Here is a 23275-nt window from a genome sequence, read left to right on the forward strand (position 1 = left end):
TGCAATGCTACCAAGCACATGAGATGAAGCATATAGTGTTCTAAAAGCCAAGAAAGGATATTTGCAATAAGAGGTTTCTATGAAATGATTCAAAGGGACACAAAGAAAAGTATGCATGCCCCAAAATGAAGAACTTAAGCAAAAAATGGGAAACCTAAGCAATAGCTTATTAGAATTTGCAAGTTTTTAGATCTTGAGCAATGTAGTCAAAATAGCCAAAGTGGAGGTGAAAATATTAAGATGTTGAGGGTCCAATTTTTAAAATGCTCCTACATTTCTAGAAATGGATCTTACTTTCACTTTTACTGTTGTCAAATGAAGGAGTTGGGATTTCTTTAATTGGCACAAATGAGCCAAGACACCCTAGCTAGTTGAACTACCCATATTTTCCATATCCAATTAGAGGAGAGAGAAATAGAGATATATATGTTCTCTACCCTTAAGGACAAAATGAAAAAAGTACAAGAAAATGCTAGGTATACATTAGGATAAGGTAGCTTCCTCATGCATGGTATAGATTGGGATAAGGTATACAAGGGATTTGTCATGAAACTACCAAAGGAGATTGTATCTGGCTTCCTGTGCATGGTATAGATTGGGATACGGTAACCTTTTGCCTTTGAGTGTGTATCCCCTCTAGCTACACAGGTATCCCTCTCATCTTCCAAGTCACCCCAAGAGTCATGTGAGACCATGTGGTAGAGTCCATCTAGGGTACGTGATGTATAACATAATGTAATCCTTAATGATGAGCCCCATGATTTGTACTTTCTTGTGCCTATATAAGAGGAAAGATGTACTTAATAGAAAATTTTTCTAGTTAATTTTTCCTTCTATCATTTTATTTGTATATAGGTCTACAATTTTCACCTACTATGTTGCAAAACACCATATTTGGCTTTTATTCATTTTTTTGGTGTACATCGACCATCAAGGTGAGGATTTGTTTGGGTGCCCTGTTTTCCCTACACCCAATTTAAGAGAAGGAAACCTAGTTATTATTGGTAATTCTCCTTTTTTAAATTACCACTAAATTTTATTTTTAAATTGCAACTACCATTTGATTTTTGCCTTTGACATTTGCCTATTGGCCAAAAGCTTAGGCTTAAGGGGAGGAAAATTTGCATAAGCCGCCAGATCTTGCCCTTTGAGTGTGTATGGGGCCCCTCTAGCCACATAAGTATCCCTGTCCTCTTCCATGTCACCAAGGGTCATGCAATACCATGTGATAAAGTCCACCTAGGACCTGTGATGTATACCATGATGCAATCCTTGATGATGTACCCCATGATGTCATCCTTTCTTGTTCCCATGTGAGAGGCAAGCTTGTATTCAAAGTGCTCTAGTCCATTTGTCAATACTCACATACTCTCTCCCCCACTTCATCTCACTTTATAATTAATGATTGCTTCGCCCATGCATCTTAAAACTGCTCTTGATAAGGGCGCACCTTATATCACTCTTTAAGAGGATTCAAACAAAGAATTCCTTGAATTTGTACGCTATAGGTTTGGTGCACAAATATGCGACATGAGAAATTAAACATTGGAGTGGAGCAAAATTGTGCACTAGAAACTCATGTAGGAGGTGAGGTTGTTGAAAGACTCCATTAGATAACATCAAGCTTCAAACAACACAACATTTTTGTAAAATTTGCTCAATTTTCTCATAAAATGTACATGGAAGTCGCAACTATTTTCATATCTTAGTTTTTCCCAATGGGATTTATGGGGTCAATCCAAGCAAAAATTGAGTTCTAGACTTAGTAGAATTTTGTTTTGATAACTCCTGAGTTGACTATTGTCCCTAGAGTTAGCAATAAGAATCCTTAGTTAAAACATTGCCTCAATTTTTAGAAGAGATAAGGGGTTTTTACTACAATATACTGCGATATACTACAATTGTGGAGCTTCTTCATCAACATTATACTTGCATTACATCTATGCAATCTTGATCCTACCTCTTTCATTGTATTTGCTTCTTAAAAAGTTAAATCTAATTTCATACTCCTTTCCCTCTTGCTTCTTTAGCTGATATGTTATAATTTTTGTGTTTCTTTTAACATTTTGAGTAGGTGGAAGTGTGTAGATGATATTTATAGTGCCATCTTGTAGATTTGTTCACAACATTATATGTTACCATAAGTGATGTGTCTGAAGAAACTAAGGATTATTGGGTTACTTATTTTCCCTCCCTGGGAGGTTCCACGAGTTGTAAATACACCAAGAATTCTAGGACAAGCATTAACTTTGTATTACAATAGTTAAAAATATTTCTTTTTAAGGGGTGTGCTCTTGAGCTTATTCTTCATCTTACCCATCTTCAAGCATGTTCCAACAATTAGTATCAAAGTAGGCTTTAATATTCCAAGCAGCATTGCTTGCACCCTCTTGGCTCACTCTCTCAAATTGTGATGAATTCTTGTGTGTTTGCATGATGAAATAACTATTGAGTGAGCTTATAGAGCTTCAAAATGTCAAATTTTAATTCGGGCTCACTTCAACCTCGTTTCCACTAGTGACAGTACTGTAAATGCAATTTTTTTCCTTTTGTGCATGTTGCTAGACAATGTAAATTTCTACAAAACATGTTTTTGAAATGTTGTTTGTAGAGCACAAAGTAGACAAGGACAACTATCACATCTAGGTGTACATGATGCAATATCTCCTTGTTGGGAAAGGCATTTGGAACATTGCATGGAGTTATGATGTAAGACCAGGGTCTATGGATAATGGCATTGATTGCACTTGTGTAATCAACACCTTCGCTTGTTTTGCCTATTGATGAGTAGGCACATTGAGATGCAAAAGGTGCACATGTAGAGGTGATGATTGCACTTTCTATCAAGCATTCCATTACTCAACGCAAACAATAAAACACACATGGAATTGAATAGCTTCTTTGTATGTAAGACCATATTTGACAAAAAAAATTATTATCTATATAAGGAGTTAGAGTCAAAGGTTATTCTTAATGAGCAACTAATTTGCATTGATGAGGTCATTTTTCCTGACAAGGGTCTTTTACAAATAGCTCTTGATGCTTTGCTACATTCTTATCAAACTTTGCCTCCACTAGAGACTTGTGATAGAGAAAAAACTTGATGATATGAAGTTTCATGGTCTTATCTTAGTATTGCAACAAGAGTCCCAGTTTAGAAAAATAAAAGCTAATTAGTGTGTTGTTGAGTGGTAATTTGTGGTTTCACAACAAACAAAGAACACTAGTGGTGCCGCCTCGAATGATTCTTCGACTAACAAGGCTGCCCCCAATAGCTCCCTTGTCTTCAATAGTAATAGGTATGAGAGGTCTTGCAATAAGCTTAAGGAGAAGAGCAAATGCCATCATTATACGCAAATAATCGTCTCATAAGAAATTTCCTAAGCTTAAGGCTAAAGAAGCTCTCAAGAAGGAGGCAAATGTTGCCACTGCACATGCTTCTTCACATGCATATTTGGAACATGTTATGTAGGACCACAATGTGCTTTTAATGTTCACTGCCACTATTGAAATGCAACTAAGCACATTACCTATCATTGTGTTTTGTCCATTGCTCTTGCGACTTTCCCTAACAAAAATCTTGCCACATGTACAATGCCTCTTATCCAACTAAGGGAGTTGAAAAGGTTGTGCTTACTATTGTACGTAGTATTTCTTTCATACTTGAAGATTTGTATCTACTTGGGATTGGGAAGAACCTTTCGTGTGTATCTACACTTGCTAAACTTGGTCTATTGGTCAATTTTTTCAGATCAAATGTATTGTGCATGATCTTAGTTTTGATGATACTATTTGTTTAATGGAATGTATCTAGATGCTTATAAGAATTGTGTGGAGGATTCAACATGTGCAGTTTTTAATTTAAGGCTATTTTAGAACTTTCTTTCAATAGAGGGAACCTCCCCTACAAGAAAGTATAGCAACATACCTCAAGATCAAATACATGTTTAATAGATCATTGAGGTCTCTTGGATTGTTCCTAGAATGCTAAAAGTTCTCCTCTTCTTTGTTAAAGTTTGCCATAAATATTGTTTAGAGCACATTCAAGGTAACTACAAATATGAATGGGAGTTGCGAGAAGAGGATACATAGGCATGAACAAAAAAGGATCATGAAAGGTCATGCATTAGCTTTCTACTAGTATACAAGACCATGATTGGGATATGAAGGATGTAATTTATCCCCAAGGAGACATGGGACTCCTTGTATAGGTTGAGGCCATGCACATGGTTACTTGTTGAAGTGGTTAATGTTGGGACCATGTATAGAGTGGAGGCTATAAAGGAGCATCTGGTTGCAGAAATTTTATTGCTTGCAACAATAACACATGGAAAAGGGTATGAGAGAAGTATAGAGAGTATGAGGGATAGTAGTTATAAGGCAATATAGAGATGTCACACCTCATTATTGTGTTAATTCCTTCCTAGTGCAAGCCAATTGTTGTGATAAAAGTTCCATTAAATTCACAAGAGTCCCAATAAGTTTCATCAAAGGAGTTTTCTACATCAATATATGACTATGACTAGCATAATTGTGCAATGGTCGCAATCACAATCCGATTCCTTTCTATTTGCTTGCAAGTCTATGGTGCAGGCGCTTGTGTGTGTTGAGAGTGGCGACTTATCCAATGTGTGTGCAGAGGCAGATGCCTTAGTTTAGTAAACGTAGCAACATGAAGGAAACACCGGCCCTAGCTACGTGAGGAAGGAGATTTAGCAATTAAGATAAAAATATATATTCTTGCAATAAAGCATAAAATTGTGCCGTTTAAAAATTGAGAATGATGAGACTTAATTAAAAGTGAAATAAAATAAGTTCCAATTGTTTTGTTAGCTTCAAAGTACATTACACTTATGGCAATTTTGAGATAAATTGGCTCTCAAAACAGTGTCAGATTACAGCATTCCTGGGAAAAATAAGAGAATCAGTACATATGGGTGAGGGTCGTCATCTCTTCAGTCTTCAAGAGAGCCTTTTGTTGTTCTCTATAGAACTTGCTAAATATTCAGACTATGACCAATGCCTTGTTATACCATAAAATGAAGTTGCCATAGTGTCATTGCACAAAAAGTTGAAAGCAAACCACCACGGCATAAGTTGTTGTGCCCTAGTAAATTGCTTGGCCTTACGCTACAAAGCCCGTAGTTTAGGTTTGGAAAGGATTGCATTGCATATACTGTATGGTGAATATACACACATTCTATTTTGTCGATAATCGAACTCCAGATGGATATGTCACGACCAGCCCACACTCTGAATAGTTAGTTGTAGCTGTTGAATGAGTCATTCGAACGTGAATTGACAAAATTTTATAGCAATTGATGGCTAAACGAGGGGGCATTCCACAGCCAAATCAACTCCTAACATTCAGTGATTGCTTGGACGAACTCTAGCAACAGAGTATTTATCCATAACTGCCATTCTTTGCCTACAAAAATAACATACGTAAAGAGGCATAAATACAGACTCGCACTCTTTGTGATACCCACTCTCTTGCTTCATTAATTTGACTATCTTTCACATGTTTATCACAGGCAATTTTGATTCCCCAGCATCACCTCCATCATCAATGTTTTTACTCAGTAACGGGATAGAAACGATCCCCTCCATGAACTTTCTGCTTGACTGTTGGTATGCATGCATAAATCACAAAGCCGAAGATGGACTGAAAAAAATAGCCCATATGCTGAGGCAACAAATAAGCTGTACAAAATGCTTAGCAATCGACAACATGCTCAGTAAAACCTTTTGTGTTGCCTTTATGAACAAAAGGACTTCAATAAACCTGCAGGTGTGCTGCATCTGGAATAGTCAGCTCATCAAAATCTCCCACCACCACCTGCCATAAAAACATCACTGATGTCAAAGCCTGCCCTCTCAAACTGACGAAGTGGCTTAAGTTTATTAACTTGGGAAACGTCTTTAAGCCCCAGATGGCTAAAACAGCGCTGTGCCTGTTTGATGCCCCCTAAGAATTTGAATCCCCAATTCTCTGTTGCAATCTGTCAAACCTACAGAATGCTCCCAGGTTTCCTTGGAATTTTTTGGTAACTAATTTCTGGGACATTACGTAAGGTCCCTACATTATCACAAGGATGGAGAATGAATGTGGACACCGTTTCATGAACATTTTCAAGCAAGATAGCTGATGGTAAAAGATAAAGACCATTTCCAAGCAAGATAACGGATAATAAATGATAAAGACCATCCAAAGTTTTCTGTTTAGTGTTGAGAGTTGGAGGTACAAAACAAGGACATATCAAAGAATTCCATTCAATAAGGCCTTCCCTTGATCTAATGTCGATATATCAGGAAACAATCCTATCATCGATATCCAAAAACTGCTGCCATAACTGCTAATATTCATACCCAAAAATTCAAGCTCTCAAAAGTATCAGAAAGCTCCAGGATATCTTCATGGATGTATTGATCATTTCCTTTTGGTAGACTTAGCTTCAGGAAACACCACTGTAACAGGACCCATGTGTCTCCCTAAAGTAAGAGAAACAAGCATATACACTGCCAAATTGAACTTAGTTGTTAATAACCACTTATATGAGAGAATCAAAGTAGCCAGTAGCGACCCCAACCACCTACACTCCCCCCTTCTTCCAGTCCTGCCTGAGCCTTATCCTCCAAGTTCTACCTTTTCCATAGGGAGAACGGTGCGAGATGCTATAGACAAGGCCTAGGATCATGACGATTTAGTGGCTGATCATTGCATACACTCCAGAGATATATCGGCAGAGCTATGTATCCAGGGATTCTTGAGAGCTGGAACACATATATGATACCACCAATACATAAATCAGGAGATCTATCCTTCCCACAAATTACCGTACCAACACGATTGGCCGTACATTGGCAACGCTATAAGCCTCCATTCTTGAGCATGAGGTACAAAGATGGGCCAAGAAGATGCAGATCCGTCCTCAGGTAGAGGCGAATTTCTGGAGAGGATACTCCATTCTGGATAGTTACTCTGAGAGTAATTATTGAGGAGGGTGGATTGATTCTCAGGGAAGCATCCGTAAGGCTTTTCAGACATTCCCCAAGGAGAGGCCATTACAGAGGATGTATGACTTGTACATACCTAAGAAATTCTTTGAAGAATAACTGCATTGTATGAGAATGTGATTGGCACAGTGAGGACTTCTGAGCCTTTGTCTATAGGGGAGACAATCAGGGATGTACATTATTGCCTACTCTCTTTGGCCTAAACATCCTTGAGTTCACAGACTATATTGGCAGAGGAGACATAGAAGCAAATATGGGCAGAATATGGATCCCTCTTTTCTTACATATGGATAATATTGTGTTCATAGCTGACTCCCCCCAGGGCATGCAGAGACATCTTGATACATTACACTCATGCTCACATGATAATGGTTTTCCAGTTAACTTTGGTTATGGAGTTCAACACCTCACCTCAATCAAGGAGGAGATTGACACCGTAGTTTACACATGGTTTCTACAGGTACCGTATGTTGATCCTTTACATATTAAAGGTAACCTTCACTGATCCATCCTTCTCATTAAGAGGGACTGCAGATGTTTAACTGGCATCAAATGCTGCCTCAAGAAATTTGCACACGCATGCCAGCCGGTGGTGGGAGTTTTGTTTTCGGAGTTGGGTAGGGCACGCCCGGCTGCTCCCCTCATACACCAAAAAAGTATAAAAGAAGAACGACCAGGACTATGCACCCAGAAACCGAAGGCGACGCTTTTGTCACTAGTTTCCGCTTTTGTCACTAGTTTCCTCTGGACTCCGAGAGTTCATAATTATCTACACTCTTAGGGCCATGACTAATCCCTTGAGAGACCCACTTCGAAACTTGGATTTGGGCGCGACAGCGACCAAGTACCTCTGTTCAGAGGCCCAGGTACTGTGGGACTTGCTTTGGTCTTCCCTTTGGAGTTGCCTCCTCTAGGTAACTTATCGCTCACCTCACTAAACTGCCTTTGAAACCCGACGATTTTCCCCTAGGAAATGAGATACCCGCTTGGAAGGGCGTCGGCTCACAAGTGGCATCCGCTGAGGTTGGTGATGTCTTCCTTTTGCACCTCCCAACCCCTTTTAGGTGAAGTTGACCCCCCCGGGGGGGAATGGCACTTGGGCGCTCTTGTAGCTCATCTGGCTTCGCTTGGGGAGAATTACGTCATTTCCTCTGAAAGGGATCGGATTCAAAATAACAGCATAGGAAGGGGAGCATTATCTCCCCATCTGCCTATGCAGAGCCACCCAAATACCAGGGTACAACTTCACCGAGGAACTTCGCCACAGGCACATACCCTGCGGTTCCGTCCCTCGAGTGCAGATCACGGCGTACCCAGAAGGGCATCCGCTTGACGCGAGCTTCCTCACCAAGGAGGATAACGGTCCTTTCTTCAGGGTCCAACGAAGGGTCGATTGCGTTGAAGGTGGAGTTGAATCGGTTTAGCCAGCGACCCCTAGATTCATCTACCGCCGAACAACTCATCAGCAAATGCGAAAGCGAACGACCCTCTAACTGGGAGCACAGCGTGCAAATGCTGTGTCCACACATGTAACTATCAGCCAGTTTAAGCCCCCCTACTCGCGAGAGCCAGCATTCTCTCCTCCTTTCTATTTACTATAGTGCTCCTATTGAGCTGCAAAAGGTATCCACGTGTTTGTTCAAAGCCGGCCTCCTTATAGGGCTCCAACGCCAGGCACGCATGCCTCTCGTCCCACTTGTCCCATGCGTGGTAGCGAACTGAGCTAAAGTCAGCCGTTGGGATATACTTATTCATCCAGTTCTCAGTTCTTGTCGTCCAAGTCCACTTCTTGAACGGTTGGTTCTTAGGCTTCTTGTTTACCAAGGAGCCTATCCAAGTAGATGAAACCGAGCGATACTCGTCAAAAGCCCTTGCTCGTTGTCCCCAACAAAAGGCAGGTACGGGCGGTATGTTAAACTCGTGATGGAGAGTTGCCGTCCCTACAGAGGTTGACCTTACTCCCTTTCCGAGTAACATTCGCACCCCGGTGGCGACGAGGCACTGCAAAGAGTGAAGGACACGCTAGTCGTGGACCCCCATTCGCATCCTGGTGGTGGGAGTCTATGGTATGAATTTTCTTTTCTTGGGTCCTATTTCCATGTTCTTGTGGTGCAAAGCCATCCCCAAAAGCACAGCACACCCCTCAAGTGGCATGATTTTTGTTTTAAAAAAATGGCCTTGGCTCCCTTGTTGGAGAAGATCAAGGTTTCTTGATTTGTACCTTGCCCCATGCTTTGCAGAGTTCCATACTCTCATCTTCCAAGTCTTTGGGCATCCCAATGAAATCTGCAGCAAGCCCTGCTTCCATCTTTCCTACCTGCAGCGGGCATCCTTGTACTTAGCTATTCAAACTTAATCAATATGTGTGAAGGAAGTAGAAAATGCACAGGAGAAATGAACTTGGTACACGGTGGTAGCTTATATAGCCAAGAGATGAGAGAAGGCGTGCAGCCCTTATTCAATGCAGGGCGCCTAGGGGAGATGGTACATGTATTTGGATAAAGAGAAGAGTAGTGCGTGCAGCCCTTATTCAATGAGCCCCATGCCCTATGGCTCATGTGTCATGTCCTTGAGAGAGTAGAGGTGATACCCATGGCTAGGGTTATCCCAACAAGCCCCCCCGTAAACTTAAGTCATGGCGATGTTCTAGCATAAGTGATACATCTAGGATATTGTGATACACTAATACATCATAGTGGATCAACATGATTCATTACTATGGTTCACAAGGTGTTCACTTATCATACCTAGGGTCAAAAGACTAAAGTAAATCAGTATATACGCAAATTTAATTGCATGATCCTAGAGAAGTAGATGGTGCGTCATGTCCTTCTCCATAGTTGTCTTGAGCAGCGGTCATAGGAACTCCTTTTCCTCTGTTGTTGTAGTCCCTTGGTCTTGAATGTCCTCCTTGGTCGTCCTTGAAGCATCTCAATAAAGGGTGTCCTATCTGGTGGCATATGCTACATGGATTGATCATGTAGCAGTCCTTCGTAGCATGGTTTGATCTACCACACTTCTTGCACTTTGAATTACTTGATGAAGTCACATAAGCGCTCTTGATTCTTCCTTGAGATCCTTCCTTTCTCATGATCTTGGAATGAGTTGATGGTGTCCTCCAAGCTCGATGTCGGGTCCTTCTCCATAAGGATGGTACCAATTTGGTCGTAGGTGTCTTCGGGCACAACTTTGAACAAAATAGCCACCTTATCTTCGTCGTCGATAGGGCACTTGATGTAGGTAAACTGAGTATTTCATCCTATTGACTAAGGATGCTACATCTTCACTTGCCTTCATAGTAAGGCCATACACTTACATTTTTAGAACTATCTTAGACCTTGTGGCCTTGGCACCAAAGAGCCTCTCTAGGGTAAGCCATGCCTTGTCTGAGGTCTTACTCTCATCCACCATATAATGTATATGATTATCATCTAATGAGGTAAGGAGGACGAGAATTGTTCATCTTTCTCCTGAAATTTTCCTTCACTAGCCCTAGTTTCTATCCTCTCCTTCTCACACAACTGACCATAGGTTTTCACACATTAGGTAGCCCTTAACTCTAGTGTGCCATGTGTGGAACCCATTACAGTCAAATATGGTGAGTGTGTCCTTGTGTCACAGATGCAATGGCCTATGATAGGTAGAAAGTAATGCTCCCCTTTGAACAATGCTCGGTGGAAGATTACAGTTACAAAATGAAGGAGATTATGTAACGAGATCGACACCACATGCCAACGGAAAAGAACAGACTGAACAACTTTAAGTACTTCAAATAACAACTGAACTGAAAGAGATGACGACACACGAGACGGGGAGTGGCGGAGTTCCACCTCAAGAGAGCACTGGCCCCAAACCTTGGCGCCCCTTTCGGTATTTCTTTATATTGCTTCAACTCACTCCAAGCCGGTACTCCACGTTCTACACCTTCACCCGGAAGCGTGCCGGAGAATGAGCCCATGGCACATATTTAGAGGCCCTTGGCCTACAAAAGCAGTTACCTGAAAAGCTTCAAACTCAAAAGCATCTAGTCCCAAAATCACTAGCATGCCAACGCAAACTGTGGGTGTCCGTACAGTGCCACGTCAGCATGCCAACGCAAATTGCGGGACATCCGTATAACTGCCACATCGTCATCTTTTTTACGCAGGGGAGTTTGAGTGTGTATGTGTGCCATCTTTACTTCTAGTGACTTGGGCCCCCATCGGACGGGGTCCCATAAGTTGTAAAGGTTTCTTTTGTTGCTTCTTCTTAGGGTTCAGGCGGGATCTGCAGGTTGGCTCCGTTCTTCAATGGTTTGACATGTCAGCAATTTGTGACATCCCCCCCTTATTGGAAGAAAGTAATCGTCCGCGATTACAGCATGCCTGCAAAACAACTCAAGTTAGCTCAAAAATTTCCGAGGGACAATCAATTTTCTCGTGTTCTCTCTCTCTCTCTCTCTCCCTCCCCCCCCCCCCCCCCCCCCCCCCCCCCCCCCCCGCATCTCAGATTTCTTCAATCTGAGTACCACAGAGGCAAAGGGGACACCACCACCACAGAGCTCGGTTTCCACCCATACACACACCAACGGTACTCTCATTGATCGAGCTATAGAGTTAGGGAGATCGAGACGACCGCGACTGAGGAGGGGAGCCACGCAACACCGGCGGAGATTGCGGCAGAGGATCCACAGGATTCTAGCACGACACCCAGAGTGTCGATCAGGATAGGCTTCATGCTACTGCTATATTGTATCATGGTGACACTTATCCCCACTTTGTACCTTTATTGCATGATACCATTGCTCAGCCTACCAGCCACCCATAGGAGTCGGTACCACTCCTATCAGTTTTTTGTTTGTAGTTTTCTTTGTTTTGTACCCAAACTTGGTACTAGACTCATCATTGTAATCAATTGGTCTCATAGGTCATTTTGGCCTTTTGTAGACGTTAATATATCATTTCATTTCAGTTTTTTGTTTGTAGTTTTCTTTGTTTTGTACCCAAACTTGGTACTAGACTCATCATTGTAATCAATTGGTCTCATAGGTCATTTTGGCCTTTTGTAGACGTTAATATATCATTTCATTTCATTTCATTTCTCTCTCTCTCTCTCTCTCTCTCTCTCTCTCTCTCTCTCTCTCTCTCTCTCTCTCTCTCTCTCTCTCTCTCTCTCTCTCTCACGCATCTTTCTCATGGTTTACGTTGTGTCATTGGCCAGATACGCACATCCTCACATCAGCTCAAGATTCAGACTGGCAGATTCAGAGGGACACCAACAGATAGTAGGCTATGCTGCTTATGCCATCTAGAGCCAGAGACAGAGGTACATTACATGTCATTGCATAGTGTACTATGAGATACGAGGCCGTTTTCATTGTCTATTCAGAGAAGGTTTTGGGCCTCTATCTAGGGTCATGAGTTATGAGAATCAAAGATGTCTTGGGCTATATCTACTTGAGTTACTGTCACAAGCTGGGTACCACGTGCCAATAGAAAAGAACAGACTCAACTTTAAGCACTTCAAATAACAACTAAACTGAGAGAGAGAGAGAGAGAGAGAGAGAACACGCGACACGGAGTGGCGGAATTCCACCCCAGAGAGTATTGGCCCCAAACCTTGGCGCCCCTTTCGGTATTTCTTTATATTGCATCAACACAGTACAAGCCGGTACTCCAGATTCTGCACCTTCGCTAGGAAGCATGCCAGAGAATGAGCCCTAACCTCATATTTGAAGGCCCTTGGCCTAGAAAGCAATTACAGGGAAAAGCCTTCAAACTTAAAACAATCTGGTCCAAAAGCAAAGCCAAAAAGTTGCCAACGTAAATCACGGAAATCTGTACGGCTGTACGTCATCAGCCAATGCAAAACGCGAAAATCTGTCTGTTGCCCTTAGGGTTAGGGTTAGGGTTTCTGCAATTTTAGGGTTAGGGTTTTTAGAATTAGGGTTTACATGTTTTAGGGTTAGGGTTTGCAGAATTAGGGTTTTAGTAGTTAAGAGTTTCTGGTAGAAATTAGGGTTTAGGCCCCTTGGCCACATCTGTAAGTTGACTCCATTCTTTAGGCTTTGACACGTCAACAGTTTGTTACATCTCCCCTTCTTGAAAGAGTGTAATCGTCCGTGATTTACAGCATATCTGCAAAACAATTCATGTTAGCTCAAAAAAATTACGAGGGTAATTCCGAGGGACAATCAATTTGCTCTTTTTATTAAGCAAGTAGCTTCTCCTTTCGGCTGTTTTGATCAAGGAGTTAGCTTCTCCTTTCGTCCAGATCGGAACTCTTGATATTCCGACGTAGTAAAATTAGCCATCACACCCAAACCGTACTGATCTTCCACGGGTGTCTTGATGCACTAAAATTACATACCCAGGCAATCTCATCCAATTAGCAGTATTCAGTAATTGACACATCACAATGCAACACAAATGCTCACATATGCATGTTACAAGACACAACAAACAGCACCGCTGAGCACTCCCCCGAGACAAATGGTCTGCGGTATGAAGCTACTCAACGACTACCTCGTCACTCGCCCCACAAATAACCTAAAAAGGTCCGGGCCGTGAGCTCGGAGGACTGTACAACCAAACGCTCCCTAGGCATCGGTTTGCGTCGTTCGGAGGTTTTCTAGCATACAACGAAACGCTCCCCAAGCACCGGCATGCGTCGTTCCGAGGTTCAAACAATACCAAAACAGTATTTCTCACTTCTCCACCCAGAAGTAAAAATCACCAATCAATGAAACCAGTATTGAAACCAAAGTCAAACATTTTAAATTGGCACCAAGACAGGTTTAAAACAGATAGCATCCATTTCAAACAAAGTTCAAACAATACTTTCTCAAACAATGTTCAAAAGTATCTAACTAAAAAACAACTAGAGAGGTCATTCAGGGTTTTGTTCGGACAATCGAACTTTGAGGACAACGGGCTTGCCCTTCTACATCACGGTGATGGTTCGGTTCCGGACCTGGAGAGTTGCATCATTCTTGTCGTGTCAGGGCATGCCCAAGAGAACGTCGCAATTGCCAAACTTCATAATGTGGAAATCAGCTTTTCCATGATAATCTTGTATAGTCATTGGAAGTGCACCAATGAGCGGTACCACTTTCTGAGTCTGCCCCGTGTCTAGCTCAACTTCAATTTCTCCACCCTCTGCATCATAATCAAAGTGCATCTGCTTCAAGAATTCTGGAAAGATGAAGTTCTCCATAGCTCCGAGGTCAAAGAAAATAAGGGCTTTCAAGCCGTTGACTTTTCCATAAGCTCTGCATAATTCATTAAAACTCTCGAGGTGTATACCATAAATATCGAATACTAGTCCAATAGCAGGTCTAGCCATCTTGGCCGGAGGTGGCTGCGGGGATCTGTCTGTTGTGGGAGCAGAAGGTTGCACTGAGGACGTCGAGGCTCGCTCAAAACATGTATTGAACGTATGCCCTGTTTGGAAACATTCGAAGCATCGGCCGTCTCGTTGACGTTGTGTCATACGAGGCTATTGAGGTTGGTTTTCACAAGATTCCCAAGAATTTGTTCGTTGTTCCCGGGAGTTCTGGTTAGTGGCCGGAGGTTCTTCTGTGGTAAACTCCGACTTTCCTTTCATGAGCTTGTAGCCGACCACGGCATGGTCCATAATCTCTTGCATGGTAGAGACTTCCTTGGAGAGACAATATTTCTGCAATGGTGATGGTAGTCCAATGGTGTAGCGCTCGCACTGGTCCTCCAAGGGAATGAACTTGAAGAAGGACACCGGAAGGTACACGTCGAGAAACCTTTGGTTATAGTCGTGCATGGTTTCGGTGGCAAGCATTTTCAAGTTGCCCGACTCTGCCAAAGTCATGTAACTACGTGCAAAAACTGTCTTGAAAGCTTGCCAAGTCCTTGGAGCATGCATGCGGTTGTGTCGCGATTGAACTCCACCATTGTATAGCATTATCTTTAAGAAATCCCGCTGCTCGAGAAATCTTGGATTCTTCTATATAGTTCCCTAAAGCATAGATATTGTCGAATTGCTGCAGGAACTACAATGCTTTCTTGCGGTCTTTTACCCCGGAAAAAGTGAAAAATTTGACTGTCGTGCCACCATCTTTGAAATCTTTGGGTTGGTTAGGCGCATGCCCCGAGTATGGATAATAAGGGTATCCATATGGGCTCGAAACATTGTAGCCTGGTGGCGGTGGTGGTGGAGGTGGGGGCAATGGTGGTGGCCAAGGCGGTTGCACTGGATTAGGGTCAGATGGCTGCACCATATTCCTAAAGACTCCCCCGATCAGAACAGATGGCTGAGAAAGTTGCCGGTTGGAAGCTCTCGTACTTTCTGGTGTCAGAGGAGGAGATACCACCTGGGGCATCGGAGGGGGTAACATGTAGTTCAAAAATTGTTGAAAACTTTGCAGCATCGAAAGATTCTCCTGAGGATGCCACGAAAGAATGTCGTGAAGCTCGTTGAGCAAAAACTGCAAAAATTCTACTGAATCCATGAATTTCAAGTATTGGGTTCTTAATTGGCTTATGCCCTGCAAGACACTGCGGTGAAGATGGGAGCGCGCCCGATGCGCGATGAAGTAAGGGTGGGAGTGTCTAATAAGTCCGGGTTGGAGCACGAAAATACCTCAAAAAAAATTACAATAGCTCTCTCTGCTCTTTGGTAGGACCGGTATGCTTTCAGAAAAGCACACGTCTGATGCTCTGATACCACTGTCACAAGGCGGGCACCACGTGCCAATAGAAAAGAACAGACTGAACAACTTTAAGCACTTCAATAACAACTGAACTGAGAGAGAGAGAGAGAGAGAACACGCGACGACACGGAGTGGCGGAATTCCACCCCAGAGAGTATTGGCCCCAAACCTTGGCGCCCCTTTCGGTATTTCTTTATATTGCATCAACACAGTACAAGCCGGTACTCCAGACTCTGCATCTTCGCTAGGAAGCATGCAAGAGAATGAGCCCTAACCTCATATTTAAAGGCCCTTGGCCTAAAAAGCAATTACAGTGAAAAGCCTTCAAACTTTAAAGCATCTGGTCCAAAAGTAAAGCCAAACAGCTGCCAACGTAAATCACGGAAATCCGTACAATTGCCACGTCATTTGCCAACGCAAAACGCGGAAATCTGCCTGCTACCCTTAGGGTTAGGGTTAGGGTTAGAGTTAGGGTTTTTGCAGTTTTAGGGTTAGGGTTTCCAGAATTAGGGTTTCAGCAATTAGGGTTTCTGGCAGACATTAGGGTTTAGGCCCCTCGGCCACATCTGTAAGTTGACTCCATTCTTTAGGCTTTGACACATCAGTAGTTTGTTACAATTACACAGGCACATAGAAACTTTACTGAGGAGAGTTGAAGAGAGACGACCCCAGAGACAGATCACAGATTTCTTTACACTAGATATTGTACATCCAGAAGAACAGACAGAGGAGCAGCCAACAGTGGAGAGGTTTGCCCGCACTACTGGTATTCTCATAGCCTGAGCATTGGAGCTAGGGAGATCTAGACGACCTCGATGGAGACGAGGAGCTCCACAGTTTCGAAGGAGGCTACAGCAAAGGATTCGAGCCATACTTTTTCGTCGTCCAGAGTGCAGATGAAGATGGATCTCTACTTCCCTCCCATATTGTCTACACATTGTGCTGCTTAGTTCACACATTTCACGCCTTTCACCTTTCACACCTATCAGCTTAGTTTAGGATTCCGCGGTATTTATATTTTGTTATCCTAGTTTAAGTTATTTTGTTAATCTGACTTTGTATCAAACACACTGCATTGTAACTTTCTGGTCTCATAGGTCACTTTGGCCTGTTGAAGACGTTAATATAACATTTCATTTCATTTCATTTCTCTCGACATCAAGAGTGCACGAGGATGGATTCTAGTAGTAGTAGTAGTATTTTCTTTTTGTACCCAGACATGGTATCAGATTCACAATTTTGTAACAGTTTGGTCTCATAGGTCATTTTGGCCTTTTGAAGACGTTAATATGACATTCTCTCTCTCTCTCTCTCTCTCTCTCTCTCTCTCTCTCTCTCTCTCTCTCTCTCTCTCTCTCTCTCTCTCTCTCTCTCTCTCTCTCTCTCTCTCTCTCTCTCTCTCTCTCTCTCTCTCTCCTGTCTTGTTGCTTGCAGCAAAGTCATCAAGCCTAAGCCAGGCAACCCGTACTGGAAGGAGCACACAAATGTCATCTGTATTATCAATACTCCAAGCGAAGCGCGTTTCGGCACTCAACAATGGCAATGCAAGTACTGCAATTTTCAGCTCAAGTGTACAATTTCTCGTGTCGTCAAGCACTTTACAGGCATTGGCCCGACCAATAATTGTGAAGGGTGCAAAAAGGTACATCAAGATATTAGGGACAAGCAGATTGCACAGAATTATCAGGAAGTACTAGCACCCCAAAAAAAAAGCTAGACAGCACGCACAGGAAGCTCTTCATGATGCTCTTATTGGGAATTTTTGTGGTTCATCCTCCGAGGTTCAAGAGGAGCAACCCACTGCTAGTTTTGGTAGGAAGAGGGCTCGAGTTGTGCAGGAGGAGCAGGATGAAGGCAATATGCATGCACGTAGGCAAAGCACCTTGCCTTCGCATGTGAACTCTCTTTCTTGGGTGAAGGAGCGTCAAAAAGTTGCTGAGATGGAGATTGCTCGCACTCTCATTGAGTGCAACATCTCCTTCAATGTTTTGAGGACTAAGCAGTGGAAGAGGATGGTCAGGGCTATAGCTCATGTTGGCCACACAGATTCATGGTCAGGGATGAAGTATGGCAAGATGCGCACTACATTGCTTGATGAGCAGAAGGCTTTGATAGATAATGAAACCGGCCCGTAGGGCGGTAGGCGTTGGCTTTCACCCGAAATTCTTTACTTTATACACACACACAGAGCACTTTGCAAAGAGAACCTGCGACGGGAGTTAACACTTGAATACACACACGGCTCGGCAGCTAGAATGCTCCGAGCAGACGCCGACAACCTGTAGGCCCCAAAATTGGCGCCCCTTTCGGTATTTCTTTATTCTTTAGGAGGGTAAATTACAAGGTAAGGTCCTGGGAATCTTTCACGTGTATCCACCTAGATACCATTTGATTTGGCCAAATTTCGACAGCATAACAACCCCAAAACTTGCGCGAAACCAATTCCCCTGCTGGAACTCGCTTGCATTGTCGTATACCCTCTGATTCCTGTCCAAAAACAGTAAATTCAGCACACTGTATTTACTGGTTTTTGCCCTGTTTTCAGCCCCAAACAGTCCCCTAACTGTCCTCTGCCAGTGGGGCACGATTCCCAATGGTCCTGGCGTCCGTACGGCTGAAAAACAGTGAATTTACAGCGCATACACAACGCTGATTTTGCACCTGTACGGTGAGGTTATGACCCTCACCAGTGCCTGCTTTGGAGCAGCAGTTAGCTACCCCTGTTCCTGCTCAAGGAGGCTCTTGCCTCAGCACAAAAGCATGAACCCACACAACTGTACATCAGTCAAATGAGTAGCCCTCTTGTGGGGCATCACATAACTGCACGTAGGGGAGAAAGAGAGCAGTGTGTAGTGTGCAGGTCATCACTCCTAGCACCACACTGTACATAGAGAGGAAAGCATGCACTCCATAGCTCTTAACCTGTGATAGGTTCTCAATGAAGCATCCTCCCAGCATAAATCGAGCGCCCCCTCTTCTGCCCTTAACCTGTAATGCATCTGTGAACAAATAGATGCAAAAAGGAGAAGATTTCCATGGCTGCCAAAACCTGCGTATCGCTGAAAACGCAGCAAAAAAGCCTTGTAAACACGCATTTGATGCCTTCCAATGCTGAAAATGAGCTCCTTAGACCTAGGCAAAGTCATGGGAAGCTCAAAAATGGAGAGAAATGGCTGAAAATCCAAGTTAACAGCCTCCAAAACTGCTCTCCAAAGTCAGTTACGAGTTCTCTTCTCCCAAACTTGGTAAATTGACCAAAAAGTGCCACTTGGCACTCATGCATGCAATTTCCCCGCATTGGGTTTCCTGCTTAAAAATCTCTCAACTTGTGCATCAGTTGACTTTGCAGCAGAGTACTAAAATGTTCCCTTGGTCATACCGAAGGTAATGACGCGAACACATTTCACGGCCCAGAATAGCAGTTCCCTAATTTTTAGGAGATACTTCCGTTGGGCTCCCGCTGGTCTTCTGACCATCTATCCTCATTGGGACCGCATCCAAAAGTGCAATGTGGCCCAACTGTCGGATACTTTCTGTTGGTGATCCCACCTTGACTTTATGCCTTTATTGAGTTCACTTCCTAGTATCCACCAACTTGCTAACTGCGATGGGGGGGACCTGTATGATCTTGCTCTGAGCCTAGACATCCTCTTACCATACGGATTCCAATGCCGACCAACTTCCCGTCTGCGGGTGAAACTACCGTTCACATTGGCCATACAATGTCCGACCATTTGCAACTTCAAAAAGAGGGTCTCAAAAATTAAACAAAAATCATTGGAAAGAAACCAACAACTAAGGTTAGCAGTTGCCACGTCTTCGTGACAAATAAGGCCCCAGTCAAGGCAGTTTGGGTGCACCATCAGGCTGGAGTGATGTTCGTAGCCGGCACATCATTAATATTCTTGTGTCGTCTTGCCTTGGCACATACTTCTTACGCGCAGTGGATGCAGGGAAGGCATCAGACGTGAGTTTATCTTTGGGCACATCAAGAAACTATTGAGGAGATTGGACCAGAGAATGTGCTATAGGTTGTGACTGACAATGCCTCAAATTGTAAGCTTATGGGTGAAATGGTCGAGGTAGCTTATGTAACAGACTTGGACACTCCAAGTCAAGAATCGACCGTGACAGCACCAAATAACCACTTCAAAACAGTTCACAGTTCACAATTGATTTACACTGGCCCGGCGGAGTTCCGTGCCTAGAGATATTGGCCCCAAAGATTGGCGCCCCTTTCGGTATTTCTTTTTGTATTAATCTGAGTTCAAAGTACAAGAGTGGTTGGGTCTCACTCTCAGACTCTACGTCCAGATGCTCTTCAGAGTGGGAGCCGAAATCACTTATTTGTTTGTTTACAAGGGATGCCAAAAGTAGAGCCCCAAAAGCTGCCATCTTTTTAAAAATTAAACAATTTGTCTCATAAGCCTTGCTTGAAAATTAAAGCAAAGTTCAAAAGCTGCCCAAAAAAATTACGTAGAGCTTCATATTGCTTTTCCCAGCGCGAAAAGCAAAAAATCTACCATACAGTCCAGCGTTAAACGCGCCGCGTTTTCCGGATTCTATCGTACGATGCCATGTCATCATGTCTGTGCATTTTTTGGTTGTTTCCCTGCTGCCTGCCACGTCAGCAATGCAGTCTTTTCCTGCATACAGGGCAGGCACGTCACCAGTTTGTGACATACCCCCCTCTTGAAAGCATTGTAATCGCCCTCGATTACGCCTGCAAAACAAACAAAGGCCATAAACCATCTAAGCAGACACTGACTGTTAGTACCTATGCACTAGGAACACACATCTAGCACATGTACTAATCAACAGTCACATCACACGACATCACGTGACATTACTCGACATCACAAGACATCACATGACATTCAACATTCATTCGGATCTTAGACCATGATTTTATCGGCAATGTAGCTAGTAATCGCATCTAGATCCATTCGGAACCTCATCGATGTTCGATTGACTAACCCCTATTGCAACCATGTCTATTCGAGATCAAGTAGACCAAAATGCTGAAGTTATTTAGTCTATCAGTTCTTGCACTTAAAAACAAGTCAAGAACAAATCAGTTTCATATTCAGGAATTCCATTTCATAAAGTCATACAACAGAATACTGTCAGCTCTCAATATCCCTGAAGCTCAAAGAGACATCAATGACTCTAGTATCAAAAATCGAGGAATCTGTTGACAAAGGAGCGGAGTAACTCCCCTCTTGTGCATCCCATTGCACCAGATCTACGACCAAGCTTTAAAGTAGACTATGCTAAACCAAAAGATTCGAGGTAAAGTTTCACAATCTGAGGAGTATCTGCTAGATCCTCCTCCTCCATCCACTTCGCATCCAATGCAGGATAGTTCTTGAACTTAACCAAGAACCGCCTTCGGACTTTACCTTTATTCTTCGTATCCTTATGTGCCAAAATATGTTTAGGAACAAGGATCTCCTCATTTTATTCCACTTCAGGTTGATCATCAGGCTCCCTATCACCTTTAAAAGGTTTCAAGAGACTCACATGGAATGCATTGTGAATCCTCCAAGTGTCAGGCAGTTTCAGTCGTGGAAAGGTATGTAGTATACATACTAAGCTTTCGAAAAAGCCTCTCCTTTCCCTTCTTCTTCTCAGGCGTGCCTTCTCAAAACGTACGAGCACCCAATCATCCTCCTTCAATTTCAAATCGCAACGATGGCGATCCGCTGCCTTCTTCTGTCATTCTTGAGATTTCTGCAAAGCCTCGCGGACCTTGGCAAAAGCCGTGTCTAAGTCGCGCGTATACTCATCCGCTTCAAAAATCTTATCTTTCGTGCTTAGGAAGGGTCGAACCTTCGCAGCACCTTCAACAATCTCAAATGGCGGATTCCCCGTCGAAGAGTACATGTATCGTGTTATTGTAGGCAAATTCGGAATTCCACCAAAGGTAGATACTTTTCCCATTGAGTCTTTTGATCCAAGATATAAAACTTCAATAAATCTAAAACCACTGAATTGGCAATCTCAGATTGCCCGTCAGTCTGCGGGTGGAACGATGACGAGAACTACAACCGCATGCCAATGTTCTCCCAAATTGCCTTCCAAAACAAACTTATAAATCTGGGGTCCCTGCCGGAGACAATCGTCTCAGGCATGTTATGTAATCTAAATATCTGGGTCACAAACAGTCTCGCTAAGTGATCCGGCTTGATTGTTTTCTTCACTGGAATGAAATGAGCGTGCTTGCTAAATCTGTCAATAACAGTCCAGATACCATCGTGACCGCTCTGTATTCTCGGGAGATCAAAAATGAAATCCATTGCAATACTTTCCCAGGGACGGGTGGGTATGGGCAAAGGCTGTAACAATCCCTGTGCTTTGTGCCTGTCAAACTTGACCTTCTGGCATACCAAGCAACTGCGCACAAACTCTTCCACATCCTTCTTGAGTCTCGACCAAAAGAAGTATACCCCTTTCATGGTGGTCGCGATTCCGCGGTGACTCGTAAAAGGTGGACAATGACATTCAGTCATAACCTTTTCCCTCAACGGCTATGTAACGCTCAACATTTGCAAAATCTGTATCTGTGGCATACTGGTCGACCATATCCTCGAAGCTCCTATGATGTATCGCGGAAATAGCCAGAACCAACGGCTTCCGAGACAAAGCATCTGCCACCACATTCTTCTATCCCTGCACATGGACAATCTGGAAGTGAAACTGTGACAAGATGTTTGCCCACCACATCTGCTTTTCCGATAGCTGCTTCTATGACAAGAAGTAGAGCAAACTTTGATGGTCTGTAAAGACAGTAAAATCCGCTCCGAGTAGATAGTGCCGCCATTGAGTAAGAGCATGGATAACCGCCCAAAAGCTCTTTCTCATAAATCTATGCTGTCATTTCCGACCTCGAGAGCAGTCGGCTCTCATAAGCAATGATGCCACAAGGTGATGATATGGCGGCCCGAAACCCTCATTCTGCTGAAACCCTAACCCTAAAATCAAAAACCCTGATTCTATTGAAACCCTAACCCTAAAATCAAAAACCCTAATTCTGTCCTAATCCTAACCCTGACCCTGATTTGCTGACGTGGCGGGCTGACACATGGCTTGCTGTACGGACATCAGCCTGATTTACGGAAAGTTGGGCAGCTTTTTAGCGTTGCTTTTTATATGCAAATTGCTGAGAAAGAGAGAGAGAACCCTCTTTGCTTTATTTTAGCAAGAGAGAGAGAAAGAGAAAGCCTCTCCGCCTTATTTATTAAAAGAAGGAGAGAGGAAGAACTTTTGCTTTATTTTCAAAGCTTTTACTTGAAGCTTTTGATTTCAGCTTTTGGGACTCTGCTTTTAGCAACCCTTGTAACTTTAAATATGTGAGCAGGCTTCTCACAACTCAGAGCATCTGAACGCAGAGTCTGAGTGTGAGCACATGCCCGCACTCTTGTACTTTGAACTTGGATTAATATAAAAAGAAATACCGAAAGAGACGCCAGTCTATGGGGCCAATATCTCTAGGCACAGAACTCTGTCCGGCCAGTGTCGAATTAAATTGTATACTGTGAATTGTTTTGAAGTGATTATTTGGTGTTGTCGCAGTAGATTCTTGAGTGTCCAAGT

The 23275-nt window shown here is 43.1% G+C and overlaps 1 protein-coding gene across 5 annotated transcripts in view; it reads right to left on the minus strand.

Annotated features, from left to right (window-relative positions):
• Positions 1–4806: 4806 nt before the first annotated feature.
• Positions 4807–23275, minus strand: part of OWL1 (DNAJ heat shock N-terminal domain-containing protein) — a 99980-nt gene continuing 81511 nt past the window's right edge. For 2 of the 5 annotated variants that reach the window (XM_086528243.1, XM_086528247.1), the window contains 2 exons: positions 5786–5839; positions 4807–5665 (listed from right to left, as the gene is read on the minus strand). In XM_086528243.1, the coding sequence (XP_086384369.1) occupies positions 5576–5665; positions 5786–5839 (144 nt within the window). In that variant the 3' untranslated portion in view covers positions 4807–5575. Of the gene's footprint in view, positions 5666–5745; positions 5840–23275 lie in introns of all 5 variants that reach the window. The other 3 variants (XM_086528244.1, XM_086528246.1, XM_086528245.1) reach the window with 3 other exon arrangements.

The sequence above is a fragment of the Adiantum capillus-veneris genome, chromosome 14, assembly GCF_014529385.1.
Source record: "Adiantum capillus-veneris isolate H3 chromosome 14, ASM1452938v2, whole genome shotgun sequence".
In the NCBI taxonomy this organism is placed as follows: domain Eukaryota; kingdom Viridiplantae; phylum Streptophyta; class Polypodiopsida; order Polypodiales; family Pteridaceae; genus Adiantum; species Adiantum capillus-veneris.